Below are 23,739 nucleotides of genomic sequence, written 5' to 3'. Positions count from 1 at the left end.
ATGAATATAGCATGTAGCAAACGTAGGTGAATCGAACTCTGTGAAGTTTAAAGATTTAATATCATAGTTCATTATTGAAAATTTCAACAACTTGTGCCGTACAAAAGTGTGAATAGTTGTTCCGGGCGTAAATAAAATTTGGCACTTCCTTTAAAATTGACTCTGATGCCAATGTAGCGCCATACTTATTTAACAAATTTTTATGGACACTTTTTTATACACACAAATTGCTCTTTTTACCTCTACGCACCATCTATGACTCTCTTTTTTCCACAATCCATAACCAATCTTAGGATATGTCTAAGATTATATACTCGAGGATATGTTCTGTGCGTTTATCTATGGATACAAGCTTGATGACACAATGGAGTCCTAAATTCCATAATAGAATCAGGATAAAGTGAAAATTATATAACAAGTTTAACACAATAATTATAGATCTTATTTACAATGGCTTTGCAGTTTTCACGTAAAGCTGGTCTTGTTGGTGCCCTAGTAGGTGCGGCTTTTATTTTGCATTTTGGAAATAGTCTAGTTAAACCTTTGGTAGTGCCCGAAAAAAAATATGAAGATGTTAACTCTAAAATTAGAAGATGTACTGAAGAGGATGTATAATATGTGTACCGAATGTGCAATGTTCTGTAAAATAAGAAATGGCGTATAAAGAATAAATTTATTTATATAAATTTTCAGAATAGGTCTTTCTCTGGTCAATTGTGGGCTGATAAACAACTCTGAAAATGACTATATAATGGATATAACGAATAGTCATTCCAAATAGATATAATTAGATCCGTTAAAATATTTGAATGGGGAAGTGCTCAGTGCAAAGGAATTTGAACAAGTTGATTTCAGTGCATATGAATAGGATGAAAATAAATTTGCAAATAACAAATAGAGTATTCCTAGAGGGTATTTCTGTAATATCGCCAGCATCGTTTCTGGTTTGAACGTAAGTAACATACAGCATAGAATGAAATTATGGAATAGGAGTCAGGAAATTAGTTATTTAGTTTGAAATAAAAATGTATAAGTAGGCTTTTATTTTTATTCATACATTCAACTAAATAATCTTTACAAGGTTTTTAATAATTGTTAACTAACATATGTGCTGTATGAAATTTTTGAATGGATTCAGTTCAAAAGAGACCAGTTAATATTTTTGTGAAAAGTTTGTTTTTGTTCTAAAATCTCTTGAAATGAAAAAAAATTTACTTTCTTAACATATAGAACTTTGGGGTATGGTGCTTTCAGATATCATTTATGTAAATATTTAAAATTCTTTAGTATATTTTTCATGTTTCAGTGTATTATCCTGGACACTAAATGACCCATATTTTAGAAATATAGATTCATGAATCAATTATGAGTTAGCCTGACATATTCTTGCTGATTTTTTTCATACATACATATATAGGAATATTTGTTTTTGTACTGTATGCTTTTCATCTAGTATAGACAGGTACATAACTGTATTGTGTTAAAATAAATTTTGCATGGAATATATATTCTCTATTTTGATTATATTGTGGGAAGCTAGAAACAAAAGAAGGTGGAAATGAAAGTTCCATGGATATTAATTGGATTGTTTTGAATTAAGTAAAAGGAGAAATTTTTGTCAGCAGTACATTAAGATGTTTTTCTATTGTGAACTAGAACTTGATTACTGGAATGATATACATAAAAGTGGAAAATCTGTTTCTTTGCTCCTTACTCTAGACAAAAATAGGTCTCTGGCTACTTATTTTACAAATATTCAACAATATCACACTTAATAGAAATATTTGGACATGATCTACCAAATGAATAGTCTATATTTTGTTGGCTTTTATTTCGTTCTGTGAGTAATTTTTGGAAAATAGGTAGTATTTCTCGATCTAAAAGTTCACTTTCCGAATTTGCATTACACATTGATTTATCCCTTTTAGGTGTATGAGTTGTATTCTTTAATGAATGTACATTCGGTGTACTCTGGAAATATCCCAACTTGTTACATTGTTGATTATATATATTGGTGGGTAACCGCTGTTGTTCTTGTTGATCTTTTGGAATCGGCGACGTTTCTCGTTTTTCTTTTGGTGAAGAATAGCGATTTCGTTCTGAAACTGTTCTGTGCATGTGCATGTTGTCATCTGAAAATAAACACTTATTATAGTCTACACACCAATAGAAGCTGTTGAATAAGCAACTAAATTGAAATTTATGGCAACAAAGACTTCCCATTGTTGAAGTTGATATATGTTTCCATCATACAATAATTTTTATATCAAGACTTACCATCTTCTTGAGGTAAACTAACTCTACTACTCTTTTGATGGCTTTTCATGCATCTATGTTGGCTACCAGTATCCCAAAGTTCACTTTTGGTAACCACATGGGTTCCATAATCTGTTTTTTTCTTTGGTGTTGTTCGTATACTTGGAATTCCACATTTGTAACTTTTTTTTTCCTCTTGATCTTGCAGATATTCTGGTTTTACACTTGATCTTCTCCTTACTACTGTTGTTTCAGACTCGAAACATTTTGATTCTCTGTAATTTGAGCAAATAATATCTTTAACATTTTATGTTTTTCAGTTATTTCAATCTAGAAAAACACCTCTTTTTGATAAAATTTGATAGTAATGGATTCAGAACTTGGAAAATTTCTTTTAAGGTACTATGTGCTAAGCTACAAAGATTCAGAAAATATCTAATGATTACTTCATTTCTACGGACGTTGTGGAAGTAAATATCTATACTCACTTTCTCTCATATGTAGGAGTCTGTATCCTTTCATTTTCCTTCGTAGATTCTACTTGTTGATAATTACAAGGTTTATCTGTCTCAGGTTTTGGAGTATCGTTAACTGCAGTAAAATTATTAGTGGATTCACTACTTTGGTTTATAGTTCCATTTAGTTGTTTTTGTTGTTCTAGTTGAGGTTCTGAAGGCAGAGGAGTATCTTGAAGAGATTTTGTCCGTTTTGGAGATTCGTTATCCAGTTTTCTTCTTCTGTAAAATGATATAACTATCTTAACTGTAAATAATTTCAAGTAAGAGAGATCCTGATTTTATATGGCTTTAAGAAGCTGATGTTTCCATTAATAAGATACTACATATATTAAAGGGTAAATATATTCAATACAAATTAGTATAATTTGATAATCAATCATTATATCAAATATATTTTATAAATTCTTAAATGGGCGAAGTAATTACCACACCAAAACTGAGTTTTCTTTTGGTTGTGCTATAGAAACTGAGAGTGCTTTGAATATTATAAATGTTAATATTAGTCTCTCAGAATTTGGAATATTTTGAAAGTAGAAATATTGTTGTTTATGGTACAACTAAATAAGGATTTCCTCATTTGGTAAGGATAATATAATTACAAACATATCTGAATATTAGTTTACATCTTATAACTTACTTTTGACTATCGCTACGTTGAAGAGTAGCATAATCTTGAGAGCTTAGACTACACAGTGAGGTCAAGTCGCTGGTTTCAGTTGCACTTGGTGGCTCTTTCCTTAATAGGGGTACAGATAATCTATTAGTTTCACTTATTGAATCTGCTCTAGAATCTAAAATGTCTTTAGCTTCGTTTCCTAATCGTCTGATGAGCATCTGTAATGTAACAATCCAGTTAATAACAAATGCCGTTAAGGGAAATTCTGTGAATATTATTCATCATCACATTTCATATTAAAGGGTGTTATGCTACGATCTAGCATTTGTTTATCATTAAATGCATCATTGCATTGATATATGGCTGCCTACTAGAATTCTTGGAAAAGTTGAATGTATAATTTCCTATAGATGAAATTCAACAAAATTTTCTAGTAGCTCAATTTTAAGATTATACTGGGGAAGCATAAACAAGTCCGTTTCTGGATAGACATGTATACTTTTTGAAAGATCATCACATAATATTACTAAAATAACATAAATTTGAATAGAATATCAAGTAAACATAGGCATTTAAATTTCACTTAAGCTAAACAATCGAGTAAAAGATTGAAAGGATATTTAAAAAAAATTTAATGAGATTTCCCCCAAGATATGGGGATTAATTGCGACGTTCAATTCACTATTTAAATGTGATTCACCCCATCCAGAAATGGATTTCTATTACAATAGTAGTTATTTATATTCATTGGCAAACCTGTAATTCTGATTCTTTGTCCAGAAGCGTTTTCCTGTATTTTGAGTTTAAACTTTTTACATCTTTAATTTTTGTCTCTAGCTCAGAAACACTAGAATCTCGGCGAGTTTTTGACATCGGTCTAAGTGTAGGACGAAATCTTTTATCGATTGATCCAGCAGGGTTTCTTCTCAACTCCAGTAATTTTGGTACAAATACTAACCATAGGGTGGCTGTCGTACAGAACATCACAAATACTCCTATAAAAAATATATATTAGTAACCTCAGGTTAATTGTATAGTTCAGCTCAAACACCAATGCAATTCCATTTTCATCATGGCAATCGCCTCATTAGGTGCTGACTGCAGTGACAACCTTTTCGTTAATACAGGTTAATATTGTGACAAATAAAATTCTAAATGTCGAAATTGACGGATGAATTCGACAATAACTAAACAATTGAATTGTTATAAATTTGTGAAAATGAATAAATTTCGGCATACAAATCGTGGAAGTATGATTATGCAAATGTTTAATTGGAAGTCCTAAAAAGTAAAAACAAAAACTTTATTGATCGTTGGGTCTAAAAACATCAAGATTGTGATTCAACAAAGAAAAAAATTCCTAACCTATCGAAATAAGTGTAGCAGTTACAAAATTAAAACTAGCTGAGCAAGGTAAAGTATTAATTTATTGATAAAACAAAGAATGTCGTATGAAAATACAAAACATGGCAGTAATATCAAGAAATTTTTAAAGAGAATCATCTCAACTTTTGAACACTAAAGTTCAATAAGTTAATGTTCAAAATATCCCTGAAGAAATCAAAATGTAGATCTTTGAAAGAAATAGCCGATGGAGATTGTCGATTTTTATTATTACATATTATGCTATTTTCTAAGAGATGTAGTAAATTTTCTGAAATCATGGGAATTATTATCTATATTACCTATAATCAAAAACATCGCGTCTTGGTGATCTACTAGTACTAAAGCAACAGCAGCACCACATATGCACATTATGGCAACGTTGTAGACCGATAATCCCACGTGACGACTATCATTAAGGGCTGGAATCGACACGTGCCGTGTTTCCCATGCCAAAAATGCACCGAAAATCTAGAAATGAAACAATATTATCGAAGAATTTACATAATTAATGATATCAGGAGACTAAAGGGCCAAGTATTGTTATGGAAGTTCGAGGTGTTCTAATAGAAATTTTTTTAAACCGAATCTAAAATTTAAATCGTTTTTATTTATTATTTTTGTCAAATTTAAAGTGCTGTATTCATTTCAGTTGAACGGCTTATTGCATTCAATTTTTAAAAATCTGACTCTCATTGTATTATTAAAATGCTAGTAGGCTAGTATCACTTTTCATTTCAAAGTGGCATAGTTATTCAACTGGAGTACCAAAATTACACAAATTCAGTATTATATTAAGAATTATTATTCTTATTATTATAATTCTTATCAAACTATTTCTACTGTATAATTATTTTGAAATTTTTCATTTTACACAAAAGGATTTCAAAACAATTGATGTGGTACCCAAAGACAATTAATTTTGTTGCACAAACCAATAGATCGGTTTATATCGATATATTTATATCAATGGTATATCTAACGTTTTACGTTGTTTCAACGTGAGGTGGCGATTAAACGGAAGTTAAAAAATATATTTTTTTGTTTTTATAACAAAACACTTCAGTTTAGTTAAGTTAACCACATCAAAATAACTCATAATATCATTGTTTTATAAGAATTTCGAAAAAATATTTACCATTAAAATCCCCTTATATGCATAGATAGATCCAACAAAAATAGTTTGATATTCCGAAGCGCAATATTCATTTTCGGGGATGATAATAATATCCTCATTAGAAGGATGAAGCTGAAAAATATATTCATATTACCCCTTTCAAACTATGATTAACAAGTCGTATTTGTGAAATGAATAATATTCTACATAAGGTATTAAAGTTATTTAGCAGCTTCTTGAGATTCTATCTTATAAATTGTAAGTTGAAATGATAATGAACCCTATACTCTATACTTACATATCTCTCCATTTGCTTGGTATCTCTATAAAACGGATCAGCGAATTGCCATGTTGTCATTATTATCAAATCTATAACAAGAAGTACTCCAACTACCATGAATAGCTGGTAATCTTTAATTACCTTTTTATTCAATTTAACATCTGTAAATATAGAATGAACCCTCCACGTTTTACTAAACATTGCTCCGAATGCCAGGGAAAAGCCTGCCATTAAAGTCCAAGCTCTTGCTGTACAAATGTAAGGAAAAGCATCTGAAAAGTTTATTCAATAGTAGGGTTGATCGTATAACTGATTAATTGAAATTGAATCAATTCCTCAGTATTGCCAGGAGAGAGTCATTCAAAATATTAAAACATTATATAATTAACTAAAATTGCTATTTATCACAAAACCACCCTCACACATATTTGTAAAAAAATTTTTATTACCTATACTTGATAATCCCGAATCTAATCCTAGAAAAATTATACTGGTGTAGGTTAACATACATCCAATTATAATGAGATTATTGAGCTGGGGGCTGGACATTTTAATGTATCTTTGATTTCGATATTTGATGTTAAATGCCAAGAAAACTATAGCCATTATTATTCCACAAACTGCCAAAGTTGCTAAAATGGCGTAAACAGTCTTATTTACCCTGGTATGTTCTATTATTACTAAAGTTCTATCTTTGGGTGGATGTCTAGAATAAAACAATAACAAACTGATTAGATATTTGGCTGGCAGACACAATACTTCTTTAGGTAAAGAAGAAAAAAAATTTTCTTTCGCCATAAGTAAATGTGATTTTTCTTTAAAAAAATTATTCTCATAATATTTATAATGAAAGAGTTCCACCAAAAACCAAGCAGATACATTGAAAAGAATATATAATAAATAAGAAAATTTTCAAAAAGAGATAAAATCTAATTTTTAAAATCAGCGAATTATGTTAAAGTATAAATGAACAGCATTACCGAAAAACTAAATCCCTAGAAATAAAAGTAGTAAATAATTCGAAATATTTTTTCTACAATCATCAGGTAGGTACTGTTACGAATTCGTCCATAACTTTGATTGTAAAGCCTGTGTTCTTTTTGTATATTTCAATAGAATCGACAAATTGGTGAACGCGTTGGGCGCGGATTTCGTTATTTTATTATTTTTTTATATAAGCAATTCCTAGGAAGGACTTTTTATTTGTTTACTTTCTAGAATACAATTATTCAAGAAATTCTTTTAGGTATCAATACTGGCTTATTTATCAGCGAGGAAGTAAGTAAATAATCTGATGTCATCCCGAACACATCGGGATAACTAAACTATGTATTTAAATAGATTAATAATAGATAAGTGTTTAGTAAGTGATAAACGTATGTATAAATCCACCCCACCGTTGAAAAATAGTTTAAATGAATAGACATTTTTAGTAGGGTTGTCGGTTCGATCAGTAGTTAGTTGTGAGCTGTGCAGGTGTGCGTTGTATAATAGGTCAAATTATTCTTAAAAAAAAGTTTAGTGAACAATTAAGTATGTAGCAACCGTGGATGCAAGATCAACCATCAACAAGTCGTTTGCTGATTGGGTAAACGTCTTACTAGAGCCTAGCACAGTGAGAGACCCAACAGTTGAAATGAAACGGAAAAATCCATGAAAAGATGACTTTTATAGTGATATTTTTTTATTTCTTGATGAAATGAAATGAAAAACAAAGTCAGTAGGATTTGAATGATGAATTTTGAAGAAAAGTGATCTAATTGCTAACAAACTTAATCAGTTGTTTTCACTGCCAACAGTATCCTTATTGTTTTGGCATACATTTCAGCATCTTGTTTCCAATTAGATTGATTTTGCACTCATACGAAAGTAGTAAGCGTAATCAATCAACATAAACACTGACAAGTTGCATATAACTATATGCGATGGTAATTTTTGAATCATTAAAGGGTTCTTGCAAGTATCGGATGTACAGTCCACTTACATCCAAATCACAGACATTATGAAATCGCTATTGACTCACTTTGAAGTCTCTAAGAACCTGTGGTATACTCTCTTACTGCCGATCGACTTAAATGAAAACCTCTGACTTAGACGAGCTGACTTAAACTTGCTTTGGTCAGTGCTACAATTTACGCGAATTTGTAGGTGTGGTATCAATTTTTACAGAAAGTTGTCACAATTAAATTTAAGTTGACAGATAATTTACTCTATAAATATAACCAATTTTTTAAGAGACTATGATTTGATTAACTCTGAAAGTAACTAGTTAATAAAAACGTGAAAGAGGGTATCAAATATGTCGATAGTATCTTGAAAGATTGCTTAGTAAAACGAGGGTTGAATAAAATAAAACTTAACTACAAAAAATGTTAGCAGTTTTTGTTTATCTAATCTTGTTTTTATTGCATGACTATATACCTGAAAATTTATCGTTAAATTATGATGAAGATTTTATATCATCACTAGTTTCTACATAAATAATTTCTCTTGTAGGAATCGTTTTTTGTTTTAGCTAGATTTTATATAAAATTGCTAATTTTTTTTGCAAAAACATTTACTTACTTTCCGATCCATTTCAGTGGTTCTCCAAGGGTCAGATCTAAGTGCTGAGTAGCTGCACTATACTCTCCCACTTTTACTTCACGTCCATCTTGAAATTGTTTCAAAAGTATACTTGCTTTTCTCTCGTTATCGTAAAATCTTACAGGACCAGTAACTCCTAAAAAATTTGTTTTATCGACTCTTACATTACAATTATTATTTAGAATTAGATAATCATAAAAATTTTAATTTCATTATTTCCTAGCCACTAGTAATCTACGAAACTATCTTTCGTAACATGAAGAAGCGAAACAATGTGAATTTTTAATAAACTTGTTAAATAGGTGGACAACTTAAAAGTTCTATTGGAAACGCTTAATTCAAAATCCAAGATTTTAGAAAAGAAGTATTATACGATTACGCACTTTTCTTAAACAATTTAGCTAATTGTAAACATATCTATCTAAAGTACTGGTTGAATTTTTCACGTTTCTGATATCTCTCCACAAATATATCGACATGATTTTCTCACTACGATAACAAATCTATTTAAACAAGCGTCAGACTTAATTTACTTTCATAGGTATTTATTTAAACATATAACTATAGCCGTATTAACATTAATTTGTAATTTACTAAAGTTTCATAATGAGGCCAAAGTATACAGTGAATGTATCATACCCTCCTGTGTTGATACAAGCACCGATGTTTTACCAAGATCTTGAACACTGCATTAATGTTACATTCTTTCGAGTTGGAAAAAAAGTCCCAGATAAGTTCACGCAATGTTAAAATATATCTATGATGATTATGTAGTCACAACTTGGAGAAATATTAACAATTGGTGTAGCGATTTAGAAGTGGAAATAAATAAAAATGCTGAGACCTTAAAAATAGATGAAAATATGTAAAAAGGGAACAAATGGAAACTTTGCGAAATGATTTACTAAGAAAAAGACATAAGAATTGAGCTGACGGCTTTCTTTTCGACCATAATAATGCGCTGTACCACAAGTCGCTTTCACTGCCCGAATTTTATGTCGTCCAGTTAGACCACATCCGGCTTACTCACCAAATTTAGTACCATGCGAATTTTGACTTTATCATAAAATAAAATATACTAAACGAGAAATGTTAAAGAAATTATTCCTGACATTGAGAAAATCAGTACAGAGCAGGTGATAGCTATTTTGAAGTAGATTAATTCAAATTTAAGTTTGTAATGAAATAGTTCACAGCGCAGTGCAATTTTGTCATTTTTCAATCATAAAATATTTTTTTCTCATAATCGAAGAATGATGATGAAACACAGAAAGTTTTAAGTAATTCCATAGATGAGTGACCGTGAAATTAATTCTTTGTGTTAATGTACAACCGTGTGAAACTCCGGGAATTTGTAACTATCCTTAGAATGTGAAACAAAAAACAAAATAAAGAAGAAATGCAAAAATCTACAAACTACATTACCTTCAAAACTAGTGTTGTGTAAAGCATCCAAAAAGAGTCTTTCCCATATTGGGTCTCTGTAGCGAAAATCAGTAACAGACTCATTCCTTCTGAAATATTTTATTTTGTGCGCTACGTTTTGAATTGCCAAAGCTAACGCCCAAATACCATCGTATGTGTAACCGTGAAACCGAGAATATTCTTCACCTCTTCTTGTTTCATATTCCGAATTATACTCATCAGCTGTCTATAATAAAAAATTTTATTTATGCAATTATGGTTTAGTATTTAGACTTAATGTTGAGTTTCTGGAAAGATATCTATAGTGTCCTAGTTTTCCAATCTGCTTAAATATAATTAATGCTTCCAGTATAAACATAATGGTCTGAAACATTGACAGTAAACAATACTAATATTAAATAAATAAAAATAAAAGAATACAAGAATTTGATGGAAGCTGAATACTAGCGTGACGATATGCTATAGGCTATTATCTATAATATCAATTATGTTCACTAAATAATATTTAATTCTTGCTTAAAAACAATTAAGCTACTTTTCTACTTACTATTCCCGATATAGTGATTTCTCCACTTGTTGATAAAGGCAGAAGATCAGTCAAAATGGTTTGTTGTAATGCAGCTTCAAGCTCTTCCAGGGTGCAATTGAATTCAGGGTCATTTTTTTTCCACCATTCGAAACTGTAAGTACCCATTATAATCCATTGGTATTTTTTACCATACATTTTCAGTTTATAAGCTTCACAAAATATGTTTCTAGCCCATACTTCGTCAAAATTACCTAAAATACAGAGAATATTCAGTTTTTCATATAGTAAACAAATTGGCTTCAAAAGAAACTTAGAATGGAAAATGGTGACATGTGATTTAATACGCACATCATACATTTCAAGTACCTGGAAGATAATTGAGCCAATAAATGAAACCGTAAGGAAATACGAGTCATTATCTAAATTTCGTCAACATTTTCTCCCTTGTTTTATACCCCCTATAAAAGATACAGAATTCCTTCCCTCCATTACACTCGGACCCTTTCAACCGCTTCAGTTCACTTTCTTTTCTTCTAACTAACTTTCTATTAATCTACCCCTCTTTCACTCTGCTTTTCTGACTCTGTCGTGCTTTTCCATTCTTACTAAGATTCCTATCTAGGTTAATTGTTTTACATGATTTCCTGTTTTACTTTTCTATTTATTATATATTTCAATGCAAAAATGTATCCTGAAAATCTAGAAGTACTTTTAAGAAGTTATTTAGGGTATAATTAAGTTAATTGGCGGATAAGTGTTTTGTCAATAAGAGCTATCCCCTCTCCTAATAACACTTTTATCCTTTTATCTCATTATTCAATCTTCTCAATATTTAGGAAAAATTATTTCTATCTATGAGATACCAAACGCAACAAATGCGGAATTCGAAGTATAGAAACCGACAACGGCTTTTTTTGTTTTTTCGGTCGACTTTCTGTGTAGATTTTGATCAGAATTTGAAATTTATATCTGATTAATTCTCGCCTCCATTCATTTTCCTTATTTTTGGTATCACAGAGGATTTATTTTTTTTTTGCACTGACAGAAAATTCCCGATATTTCTAATTACATATTCTGTTTTGATTCAAATTCAATAACTTCACACAGCCTAACGTAGTGTGACGGTAGAATCAGCAATCATTTGCAAGGTTCTTGTACTCTTTGAACTAAATTGATCTTTCTATCGTCTGACAGCTTGTATCTACATCAGTTGCAGATACATGTTTATTAACCTTCTAGCATGACAAAACTGTTATTTATAAAGTAAAGCGGATTATTACCATCGAATCGTTTTTTTTTGTTTTTAATTAATGTATGGAAATTGATACTACACCTAATATAATCCTAGTATCTTTCTCTTTGAGCTTAGTTAGGGCTGTGTTTACTTCGTTGGTAAAACTCTGCGTTTCTAAAACCTGATAACCCATTGCATCTAGCTCAGCTACCAACCTAAAACAATTAAAAAAAGTTATATCCATGGTAGGGAAAATACTTTGGCACTGTTATTAGTATAGTAGAAAATATGTTAAGACAGTATTAACAGTTACTTATGCATAAGTGAGTAAAGTAATACTTTTTTTCACGAGTAGGGGAAAGGCGAGTGCGGCAATTCCTATGAATGAAAAAAAGTTACTTTACTCACCAGTTTCATACGTCCGTAGGCTTAAAAAATTCGACAAAATTTTTATTGGTACTTGAATTGGCAACATTTAACGATAGAAGTAACATCGTCTATAGTTGTATTAGTACTTATTTGATTGTTGGTAGGATCGCGAACATTTACAATGTTGCTTGAAGTCGAACTAGTTGTTCCCGTTAAAATTTTCACTACGGAATTCATTTTGTTTTTTATTGAGTCATCTACGTAACCCTCCGCAACTGTGTTGGGCTTCCACCCACCGTGCTTCTTTAGTTGAATTATATCACCACCATAAAAGTGTGACAGTTTATCGGAGAAATGAATAGACATGGGAAAAAAGCGTTCACAGCCGACTATTTTCATAAAACAATTTTATAATTGCGTTAAAAAATGACACGTTACACGTTATATATTTGCAATCTGTATTAATTATTATAATTGATAAATTGTGTAATAATACAATTTAGTTGGCACGCTCGACAGGAGTCCAGTGATTACTATCTCTTAAAGCTAAAATTAATAACTAGTTTTGTCTATTGGGAATACGCAAATACTAGTCAAAATCTATTCATTAGGATCATGTCGTTAAAGCCTACGCTGGGCTGTTGGTTATACCATGAGGTAGTCTATTTGGAGATGAGATGATGATCAAATTGTACAACTTATGGATAAGTTTTTAATTTCTGCTTTGACAGAATCCACTTGAAGATCACGGACTATAACAAAATTTTCCACAAATCATGGAGCATTTACAACAATTCTTAGCAAATGGGCTTGAGGATTACTTTGTAAATTAGAACCAGACAATTCAGATTTTGATTGAGAAACATGCCTAGATAGTTTATTTTGTGTGATATTAATATGGCGGTGTCGTCTGCTAATGTGGCTAATAATACGTCATTACTATTTGATAGATGAGCCGTGAAGAGAAAGTAAAGCAGCGGCCCCAGAACACTGCCTTGTGGAACTCCGGAGTTGATTTTGAATAGAAGTGTTTTTCAAGGTATTTAACTAGAAAATAGCTATCTTTGGGGTACCAGTGAGTGATTTGGTAGCGATTTATAATTAAGATGCTAAACCATGTCAAATGCCTGCGTTATGTCTGAATAAAAAATAAATGAATAACTTTGGCATGATTTTCTATGAAGTTGGATCTGGCCAATCTCAAGACTCACTCGCTTTGTTGTGATTTATTTCTGACTACTTTTGGAAAGGCTTTTATCTGCTCCGTGTTGGGAATGTTTGAAACCATCCCTAAAGTTCTTCGTTTAGCCAATTTTTTTATTACGGGAAAAGCCAAATGTTGCCTGGTGCTGGTGGTGGAAAGAAAGACTCAAATGATTAAAAAAATTCGCGAATCAAAAGCAGCTTTCGAATAATTTATGGAATGTTTGAAAGAAAAAAATTGTTCACTTGTTTTATCTATTTTTGAAGCTGAAGAACGTCCGAACCGTTTCCTTAGATGACTTATTTCCAGTTTTAATTTTGTCATACCACTTGTAAACAGTATTCACAGTTATATTATCACCATATCTAGACAATTTTCAACATTTCATGATCATAATGGGAACTATTTGTAACGATGCTAATGTGATGATGAAACTCCAACTTTCATGACAGACTGACTGAGTGACCACGATCTTACGAAAGTGGTATAATAGCAGGGAGACATATCGGAACAGGTTCAAACTTGCCACTGCTTATACCAACACAAGATTGTATGAGACCTACTAGTTGAAAAAGCTGCCCCATAATTACTTGCTAGTATAAAAATTCCCCGTATTTTTTATCATACTTCATATCAAATAATCATTGACTTAAGATAAGTAATTGAAATGTATTTCTACTGATACCTATGGTGAGTTTATAATAATTATGAGACTGTTTCAAATCAATATTCTCAAAAAAGGCATATTTTTATGGAGACACAATGGATGTTATGAGAACCCATATTTAAATATTATTCTTACTTCTGGATGAACCTATATATTTTATAGTATAAAGCGTTAACGCTTGATAGAGATAATGTATAATGCATATCATAAAAGCAATATATCCAACAACATAATAATAACAACTCACCTGTTGTGTGCTAAAGAATACCGCGGCTCATTTTGATATATAGTGGCAACTTTGGTCCAATTGAACTCCTTTAGAAGTGACAGTCTTGGTGAATTGAAGGCGTTTTCAGACGGCACTATTCGAAAAAAATTTGGAAAATTTTCTTTGGTAAACATCGGATGGGTGTCTGCGTAAGATAACTAAAAACATATATCTCAAATATATCCTTAAAATATCCTAATTAAATTATTGGTAGTAACTTTCAATTGTGGGTGACTTTTGATGGAATGTTGCTTATAATTACATAGACAAAACACTAACAAGAAAAATAAATAAAGTATACTCGTTTGGCTCCTCCAATGAGAATGTTGAAAATGCGATTTTTTGAAAAATAAAAAAATATTCACCTGAGTCAAATGCCAATGTTTAGAAGCTTTAGCTATTGGATCTGTAACGTGAGTACATGCCGCCCCAAATAACATTAATTTGTGGGGACCACTGTGCATCATATCGAAGAAGGCTTTCACACCTACCGCTGCATTACACTAAAAATAATTATATTGTTAGTATTTATATAATTATTTTCTTCCACAAAACTGAAAAACGATAACCAGTCTTTGGTTGTTGTTGGACTTCTATCGGATGTGGTAGATTAATTCTAGATTTGGCTCTATAAATTGTGAAATATTTAATTTTAACAAAATAAAGCCACTAGCTCTAATATATGAATCGGTTACTTTCCTCGCGGTTTTGATGATCATTTTCGATTATGAAATTTTAAATATCAATAACCGTTAGGTAATTACCATGGCAACGCCTAAACTATTCTCTGTTCAAGGCAGTCGAGAAAAAGAAATAGTACATCTTATTTCTTAATAATGATTCTCTTCCTCCGGCTCTAATGAGATGAAAGACTGAATGTCTATGATGCTAAAAGCCACGAAGCGCATGAAATGGATTAATGAGTTGAATTATTATACACTTCACTCCATATCATTGTGGTTTATACTCTTGATAAATTAATGCCTTTACATAAATTAAACATTAGAAGTAACATTGTATTCTTCATATCAATGTCCTTATATTCATATATAACAGTGATACCTTAAATATCAAAACACATTTATTTTATATTTATGTAATCCCCACATTTTCTTACTGAACATACTGTTTACACTACCACTTCACCAACAGTCACAAATACACTGATTGACGCACGTTTCGATAACCAAGTTATCGTCTTCAGAGGCTGAAGGTAAACTGAGTTTACATTCAGTCTCTGAAGAAAATAAATGTGATATAGAAACGCGCGTCAGACAGTATAATTGTGGGTGTTGGTGTAGTGGTAGTGTAAACAGTAAATGGGTCCAGAAATTCCAGCTTAACCACTTTTTCTTTGTGATAAAAGTTAATTTCCATAAACCGTACAATATACTCATAGTTACTCTAAAACATTCACCTGCAACATCTGAAATTAGATGGTTAGGTTTCGAGTTTTAACTTCCTTTCTAACACGGAATATGGAAAGGCGGTTTCTTGAACAGAAGAATTGAACAAAACATGAGGATGGGATGACAGAGAACGGACTTAATCAAATTCAAAATCCGCCGCAACTGTCTTCCCGACCTCATAAACTGTTCCTAGAAAGTCAAAATTGTCTCAAGCTTCATTTGGAATAGTGTATTGTATACAGTGCATTTCAATGTGTAGGATTCATAGGATCATATTTGTATTTAGTGTACATTATTCTATATCTCAAAAACTGAAAAGCTAAACGAGAAGAAAGACGGGTCAATTTATAAATAGAGCGGTGTACTTTTCAATGTTTGACGTCGCATATAGTTAGGGTTACTATCTGACTGGATATATCAAGCGTTCCGCCCGAGCTCCGACCCGGTTTCATTTATGACCGGATCAAAATCGAACTTCTGTAAGCGGCCGTCAGGTAAAGTTATATTGTGAAAAAAATTTCATTAAGAAGCTAGTGAAGTGTAAATATAATCTTTTTAGTCAGGGGCTGGATTTTTTACACAGATCGGGCTTTTTACTGCGTGGAAACTTCTAGCTCTCTATTCCTGGTAATTAATTGCTAGATATTATATAGGGTTATGAAAAAGTAATGCACAAAATTCATAAAAAGTACAATGTTCATTTTTAAGAAAAAAGTGGAAACTCGTCAATCAGTTTATTTTATTCTGCGTTGCGTCAAAAAGTCAAAAAAATAAAATGTCAAATTTGGCGGATTTATTAAGTCAACACTATTTTTTTTAATAGTACGCTAGTTAGGCTATTATTTGATAAATAAATCTGCTTCATAAAAAAATGAAAGAAATCGAAGAAAACTTAATTTTAAAATGACTTTTAAATTAACTTGAAAGTCTGTTGAACCCAAACTATTTTATACAGAAATTATTCAAACTGTGTCCCATTCATGTCTAGTTCGTTTCATTAAGTTTTTTAAATTGTCGGAATCTAAGTTTTATCTGTTATTTGGACCCGGAAATGTTGCAAGTAGGTCGGGAAGCATTGCTATATGAGGATGTTTCAAATATTGCTCAGCTCTTAAATTTCCGCGAAAGATCCCGAGTCCAGTAGCCAAAATTATGTCGATTTACTGTACGACTTAAACAAAACGTTGCCTCCTTGAAAATACCACACTATTAAGGATATTTAGATTTTTTAAAATATGCTTCATGAAAATTTTTCAAAACTGCAAACGTCAATCTGGATCATTTCCTGACAGTTGAACTTTGTACAGGTGCAGTCTTTCCCTTTAAAAACTTTACTATAAACGACTGACCAACATTTTGTTGTAATGCAATTTCTGTTGTAATTGCGTGAGGGTTGTCTTGTCTAATAACAGCAAAATATCAAAGTTTGCATCGTCGCTTATTCCTAGTCTTCTAAATCTGGATCCAACTCTACGCTTTCCGTTTCATTAAATTTTGCAATCATTCTGCTTACAGTGCTTCTAGCAATTCTGTCACAATGTGTTTCGTTCAATAAAACGCATGCTTCTTCATGATTTCATTTCATGAGTCTATTACCTACAATCATTAGAATTTCTATCCTTTCTCTTCCAGTTAAAGGAGCCATAACTATAAAATTAATATAACGTTCTTGACTTGAGTTCTTGAATTATGTAGTTTTTTCAGAAACAGGTTTATTTTGTTTTTTAATAATCCTTTCAGTTCTATCCTCTGTGAAGTGCATTTTTTATCAAAAATTTTGGTTCGTCTTTTGGGTTGTTAGTAAAACCAAATCTATTATTTCATCAATCTATGGAACGTATTCATACTGTAATGTTTTTCTCATTTATTGACACTATTACTATCGGTGGGGTGAATTTATAAATACTGTGTTTCACGTTCTCAATTGATTTAAACACTTCACACTACACTTATATAATAATTAACTTATAATTAATACTTATATGATTTATTGAAATCCTTCGGTTACTTTTCTATTTCGTTCTGTTAACTATGACTATTTATTATAAACCAATTGCGCTAAACGAACTCGTTTATATATCCAAAAGCAGTTCTCAAAAATTCTAGGAAATTAAGAAACAAAATGATAAAATAGAATTCCACTACAATTGAGTAGGACCGGCTCCAGGACCCATATCGTGGACGTGTTCGTAACAATACCTTATTAATTTTTGTTCCTCCAATTTCTTTTTCAGTACATTTCTATGACGTTGCACACCGTAATTTTGACTATCTATTTTACTGTTAAAAATGTATTTACTGTGAAAATAAATACCTTACCATCGTATCGTTCCACCACATATGCAGTCTATAATTTCTCAGAACAGAAGAATGCTCATTCACATGATCCAAGGCTAGTTTTACACTCGGCATCACTCCACGACCTGGAAGGCAAACAATATATTCTGGAGCTACAAATACTGATTGGACCTAACTGACTTCAGTAGAAAAATAAGCTATAGACCATCAAAGCTACCAAATAAAGACTATACTTATGGTGAGAGCCTCTTATAAAAATAGAACGAAATTCGTGCATTTTCTAAAACTTGTATTGTGGTTTGAAACTTTGATCAGGCTTAATTAAGATTTCCGATAATAATCGATAGCTTTGATGAAAGTAAGAAAACGGCTGCAGAACGTTAGGAAAATCTCTATAGATACTGAATTTATTGGTATACTTTTATTCCATCTATAGTTTTATAGATACAATCTACACTGTATTCTTGGTGAGCCACTTTTTAGCCAATTATCTGGGATAGTTCAGTTGCAATTTTTATCAATTCACAGATTGCAATTCAACATCATTTGCACGGGAAGTTCGTTGTTTCTGATGGCATTAGAAAATATTTATACTGTTTTTATCATATTGAAAATTACTAAAAAAATTTCACGAAGATTTTTTTGAACATTTTCAATAGTTTCAGAGAACAGAAATTCGCAATTCAGTGGAAAACCTTTCAAATGACTTCTGAAAATACATTAGCTATAGGGTTTACATACAATACGAAAAGTAGTGAAACTATGAGTACTTGAAGCGCTAGAAATCACTCAAAAAAGACCAATACAAAGAGAAAGAGAAACCAGAAACAGAGAAGGTAATTCTGGAACGAAATTAGAAAATCGCCAAAATAACACAGCCAAGACAAGATCCCCAGGAAAAACGAAAATCAAAAGCAAAGCAAATGTTTTGAGAGTGAAGGATGCAAATTAAATTATATAAAAGAAAAAATATTGGATGACAGATTCAAGATCAGTAGTAGTTGATTGGCGATTGTAATACCAAGCACTCGTGAAATAAATAAAATACTAAATATGGGAAAATAGAATTTAACAATAAATAGTAGCAACATAGAATTACATCTCAACAAATAAAACAATAGAATGGAAAAATACTAAAAATCACATATAAAAGAACTATAATTGAAGGAAATCAATCGAAAAACGTAAATTCAATTACTTCGAATCCTACTAACCATTAGAACATAAATAAATTTAAAAACGAGAATTTTAAACCACAAATGGCGAAGCAGAAAAACCAGGGATCCAATGCATTATAAAAAAGCTCAAGAGAAAAAACAAAATAAGAAAAGAGGATGTAAAAATATCAGCCATAAAAATATAAATGCGCAAAAATAGAGCAAGAGCGAAATAAATAGTTTGCAAAAACACAACTGAGGTAAGAACGAAATGAAGAGAGTACAAACAGTAAAAAAACTGTAATAAAGTAAATCAATTTGATAGAAAACTGAAGGCTTAATCTTATAAACCAAAAATAAAAGAACTTCAACAGTGAAGGGTATACCTATACTCGATTTTCAGAAAATGTCCAGGAATAATATTCGATTCTAGTTCGTTAAAATCGACTGTGTTGAGAAAATAAAATCAATATGATATAAACTGAATATTATCAGTAGATTTTTGTATTTGTATCTGAGAATAGAAAATAATATTAACGCAAGATAAAAGAATGGCAAAATTCTTGGGAACAAGATCAAAGAGGATGGTAGACAAAACGATTAATAGCGTGCAGTCTTGGAAAGAAAGGTACCATGGTGAAATTGAATATTACCTCACACAAATTCTATTGGAATTGGGTATTGCAGGATGATGCTCTGCATACGGTTTTCTGCTGTGAACGATGGAAGGTGAATAGAGAGGAATTGGATTTGCACTTCGGCAAGCTGTCAGCGGACACTATCACGATGAAGATTTAAGTGAGAGTAAGGGAGGAGCGGGTCCGGAACACGAAAGAGGGAACCTAACCCGAAGTAATATGTTAAGCTGTTCCAGGCTGGTGTTCGGCGGAGGTTTTAGTTGGTAGGGGAAATGATAAAGTTCCGAGAACAGCACTTCGTGCTTAAATGCATTTCCTCCTAAAAAAAAGTTTTTGTGTAGATAGCAAAATTTGTAGAATATGTTGAACAATAAAACACTCTTAGTAACCAACTGTTTAACTATATGTATAAATATAATGGTGAGAAGATATTTCTGATTGGATGTGGGAAGAGGATATGAAGTTTTCAAAGAAGATCAGACGTATGAGATATAATTAATATTAAAATTATATTCATTTAACCTTTCGCACTTTAACACTAACGGTTGGTACTGTTGGTAGCTTTAATTCCAAAATTAGGCTTAAAACGCTAAATCTTGCTGATAGGAATATTTGTCAATTAATTATTTGTTATGAGATTACTACAAAGCAATACGATAGATTTATATTTGCAGAAGATGTCATATTGAATATATTATTTAATATAATTTAATTTTAATGTCTACTATATAACGAAATAAATTTGTTTTCTTAGTTCCTTCACAATAAATAACTAGCCATTAACACTGATTGTTATTAAATCAACACATTTTATTAAAATACTTAAGTATATCTTATATATTCAAATATCTAATTTTCTGATGTATACTACAGTATTTTCATATGTTAACGCATAAATAGAAACATTGCATGCATTCAAAAGATTCCTACCTGTCTCCGAATTTTCTACACCTTTTCTGTAAGGAAAGAAACCAGCTACATAAACGTCATGTCTTTTATTGTCCATGTTGGGTTTTTGTGAATAACAACACTTTAAGAAAAATAATGATAAGATAATGGTTGCGAATCGAATCATTTTGTGAGTTTCTAACTTTTGTCACACTCTCAAGAAAATTTGTTTATTATTTTGAAATGTCGGTAACTGTGTTATTGGAACAATCAAAGAGTCTTTAAACCTTATCATTTTTTTTAAACTTTCAAATACCTATTATCGAATCGGTGATGACTTCACTGTTTAATTCACCAAAATACTTTGATTTATAAATTTAAGAGCATTCTGTGAAAATTTGTGGTTTTCTAGAATGATTATCCTTGATTTCCCGAGGCACATTTCACAGCTTTATTGATTTCTGTACGCAAGATCCTTCATGTATGCCTGTTTTAAAGGGCGCATGCTTCCGAGGTTCTCTTAATTTATAAAAACCATGCTCCCTGGATAACTGTTAAATTTACGTATTTTGGATTATTCTGTACTTCCCTCTTTTAATGTTGATTTGTTTAAAATGTTCAAACGAATAATTTAATTATGAATATCATACTGTTACTATTAATTTAGAACAGAATCTGTTTCTAGAAAGTAAAAATAATGAAAATTTAATGCTTAATAATAAAACATACGTAAAAATGGAATCGCTGTCACGGCAAGACAAAAACCCGACAAAAGAACTATCCCATTGTTTTCGTCAATTATTTATTACACTTCAATCAACGAATACCGCTCACTACATCTAAAGAAATATAGCGGTTTCTTAATGAAACACCAAAGTGGACTAACTTTAATATATTTTCCGAGCTTTCGAATACTTAGGTATTCATCGTCTGGGCAATAATTAATTAAGATTTTCGGTGTATTTGAATTGTATTAATTCTTTTAAAAATTTTCAAATTCATAGGATTCAAAATTTAATATCCAAAGTGACGTTGATAGAAATATTTCTGACACAGCAGTGTGTCTGACTGTATTCAACCGAATCAGTTTCTTCCAGGTATTTAGGAATATTATGACTCTAGGTAGGATTATTTACTATTTCCTCTAGACTGGAAGTTAAATGTGTTGCTGTGTAGTTTCAGATAATGAAGAGTATCAATCACTAACATTGAAAATATTCAAATGTAGTATCATGATCTTTGCACATCAGATAACCACGTGGAATCTTTTTAAATTGAATTCTACGTTATTTTCAGATTCTTAAGAATATATTTGGAACTGTTTGGAGGTCAAGTTTATTTAGATTGTGTTGGGTGTGTAGTTGCTTCTTTTAAGTGGTGGTCGGGATTATCGTCACCAATTGCTCCTTCGTGAGACGAAAGCCATGCTAGTACTACTGTTATACTACTTATACGGTGCTTCTCAAAATACCCCTCCCCCGTATTTGCTTTTGAACGGTAATACTTAGACTGATGACATTTTGAGCGTGGAAATGAACTACTGTAAGCCACCAGATAACTGAAAACAAATAATATTAAATGGCACTATATGGTATGTGACACCTAGTTCGAATGATATTTAGAATACCTATTCATACATACTATATTTTTTGGATTTACAGAGTTTTTGTTGATTAAAATAAATGAAGACTAAATTAATAAATATTTAAGAACAAGTTATTATAATAATGTGCTCCATCTACTTCTTGGCAGTAAAACATCCTACTACTAAGCTCTTGTCGGACTGGATAAAATGTGTCAGCGGAAATTGCCCTACATTCTTCAACAATTCTAAAGGTGTTAGATCCGGTGACCAAGCTGGCCATTCTATTAGACCGACTCGTCAAATCCACTACAAGAATATTCCTCATCTAGATAACAGCTTACTGCAAAGTAATAGCGTGCAGGAGCACTATCTTGTTGGAACTTCATTTCCAGTTGCCAAATTTATCTGGATTATCTTACAAAATTTGAAGAATTAACGGTTCAAACGTGTTTTCTAGTAGATCGAGATATATTTCACCGGTTAAATTAGATTTCAGAAAAAGAGGCCCGACATTATATATATATATATATATATATATATATATATATATATATATATATATATATATCAAGGAATTGACATATTCGTGAAGATAATAAAAGTTTTTCACAATACAGATTATGAACCATACTAGGATGGCATAAACGTAACCAAAATATGAGTACTGATTATTTAATTCAAATATTTTTTTATATCTATGCTGATAAATAAAACTTCCTTAATACTATCTAAACTAAATTCTTTTAGGTGATGGTATATTTTCTGGTATGTATCTGGTATATTTCTGATCCCATCGAGCTATACCAAAGGGCGATGTTCTTGGAAAAGCTAATCAGGAATCTTGGCTTGAACCTTTCAACGTCATTGGGCAAGCTATAAGGATTGCCAATGTGTTTGAACCTCGCACGTGTGAGTTTTGAGCACTCACTGATGACGTAATGTTTTTTCTCATGTATTCAGAATTGTTCGTGATACTCATAGCATGGAGATTTTCCAGTACGTTATTGTTTTAATGAAAGAGCGTTTCGAAAACTTATCAATATTCGTAAGGTAAATAAAAGACTTGTAGGTTTAGTTTCAAATTTAAAATTTTTACCTGAAACGGAAGCCTTAAATTGTGTTCTGGATTAGATGATCTACGTTATCTTAGATCACAGTTTACGAAAAGCCTGGAAGGTGTTGTTTTAATTGTTTTTTGTATTATTAGAATGAGATTTCGCTGTTTAATTAAAATTAATTATTATACTGTTCTTTGTTATAGAAATTTTACATCTCTTGAGCTTAAAAAACAAAATATTTCTCAAAAGATTAC

General features: G+C 31.2%; 1 protein-coding gene and 1 long non-coding RNA gene across 3 annotated transcripts; one reads left to right on the top strand and one right to left on the bottom strand.

Annotated features, from left to right (window-relative positions):
* Positions 1-31: 31 nt before the first annotated feature.
* LOC130900977 (uncharacterized) lies at positions 32-1,037 on the top strand. Its single transcript, XR_009060234.1, has 2 exons — positions 32-641; positions 694-1,037. It is a non-coding gene; the product is annotated as an uncharacterized LOC130900977 (long non-coding RNA).
* LOC130900962 (gamma-aminobutyric acid type B receptor subunit 2) lies at positions 1,035-21,327 on the bottom strand. 2 transcript variants are annotated; one of them, XM_057811994.1, is made up of 17 exons: positions 20,885-21,327; positions 18,181-18,284; positions 14,818-14,955; positions 14,432-14,610; positions 12,044-12,159; positions 10,729-10,961; positions 10,182-10,407; positions 8,736-8,892; positions 6,620-6,876; positions 6,189-6,442; positions 5,912-6,022; positions 5,076-5,244; positions 4,147-4,385; positions 3,412-3,608; positions 2,745-2,993; positions 2,278-2,531; positions 1,035-2,132 (listed from the first exon to the last, which is right to left on the bottom strand). In XM_057811994.1, the coding sequence occupies exons 1-17, from the start codon at positions 21,027-21,029 to the stop codon at positions 1,747-1,749; spliced, it is 3,414 nt and encodes a 1,137-aa protein (XP_057667977.1). In that variant the 5' UTR covers positions 21,030-21,327; the 3' UTR covers positions 1,035-1,746. The 2 variants fall into 2 exon arrangements, with proteins under 2 accessions (XP_057667977.1, XP_057667985.1); XM_057812002.1 differs by lacking the exons at positions 4,147-4,385; positions 5,076-5,244; positions 5,912-6,022 and having other exon boundaries at positions 20,885-21,277.
* Positions 21,328-23,739: the final 2,412 nt, after the last annotated feature.

Source organism: Diorhabda carinulata, chromosome 1 (assembly GCF_026250575.1).
Source record: "Diorhabda carinulata isolate Delta chromosome 1, icDioCari1.1, whole genome shotgun sequence".
In the NCBI taxonomy this organism is placed as follows: domain Eukaryota; kingdom Metazoa; phylum Arthropoda; class Insecta; order Coleoptera; family Chrysomelidae; genus Diorhabda; species Diorhabda carinulata.
Note: the sequence above shows the minus strand (reverse complement) of the source record. Positions and strands in the feature narration are given on the sequence as shown.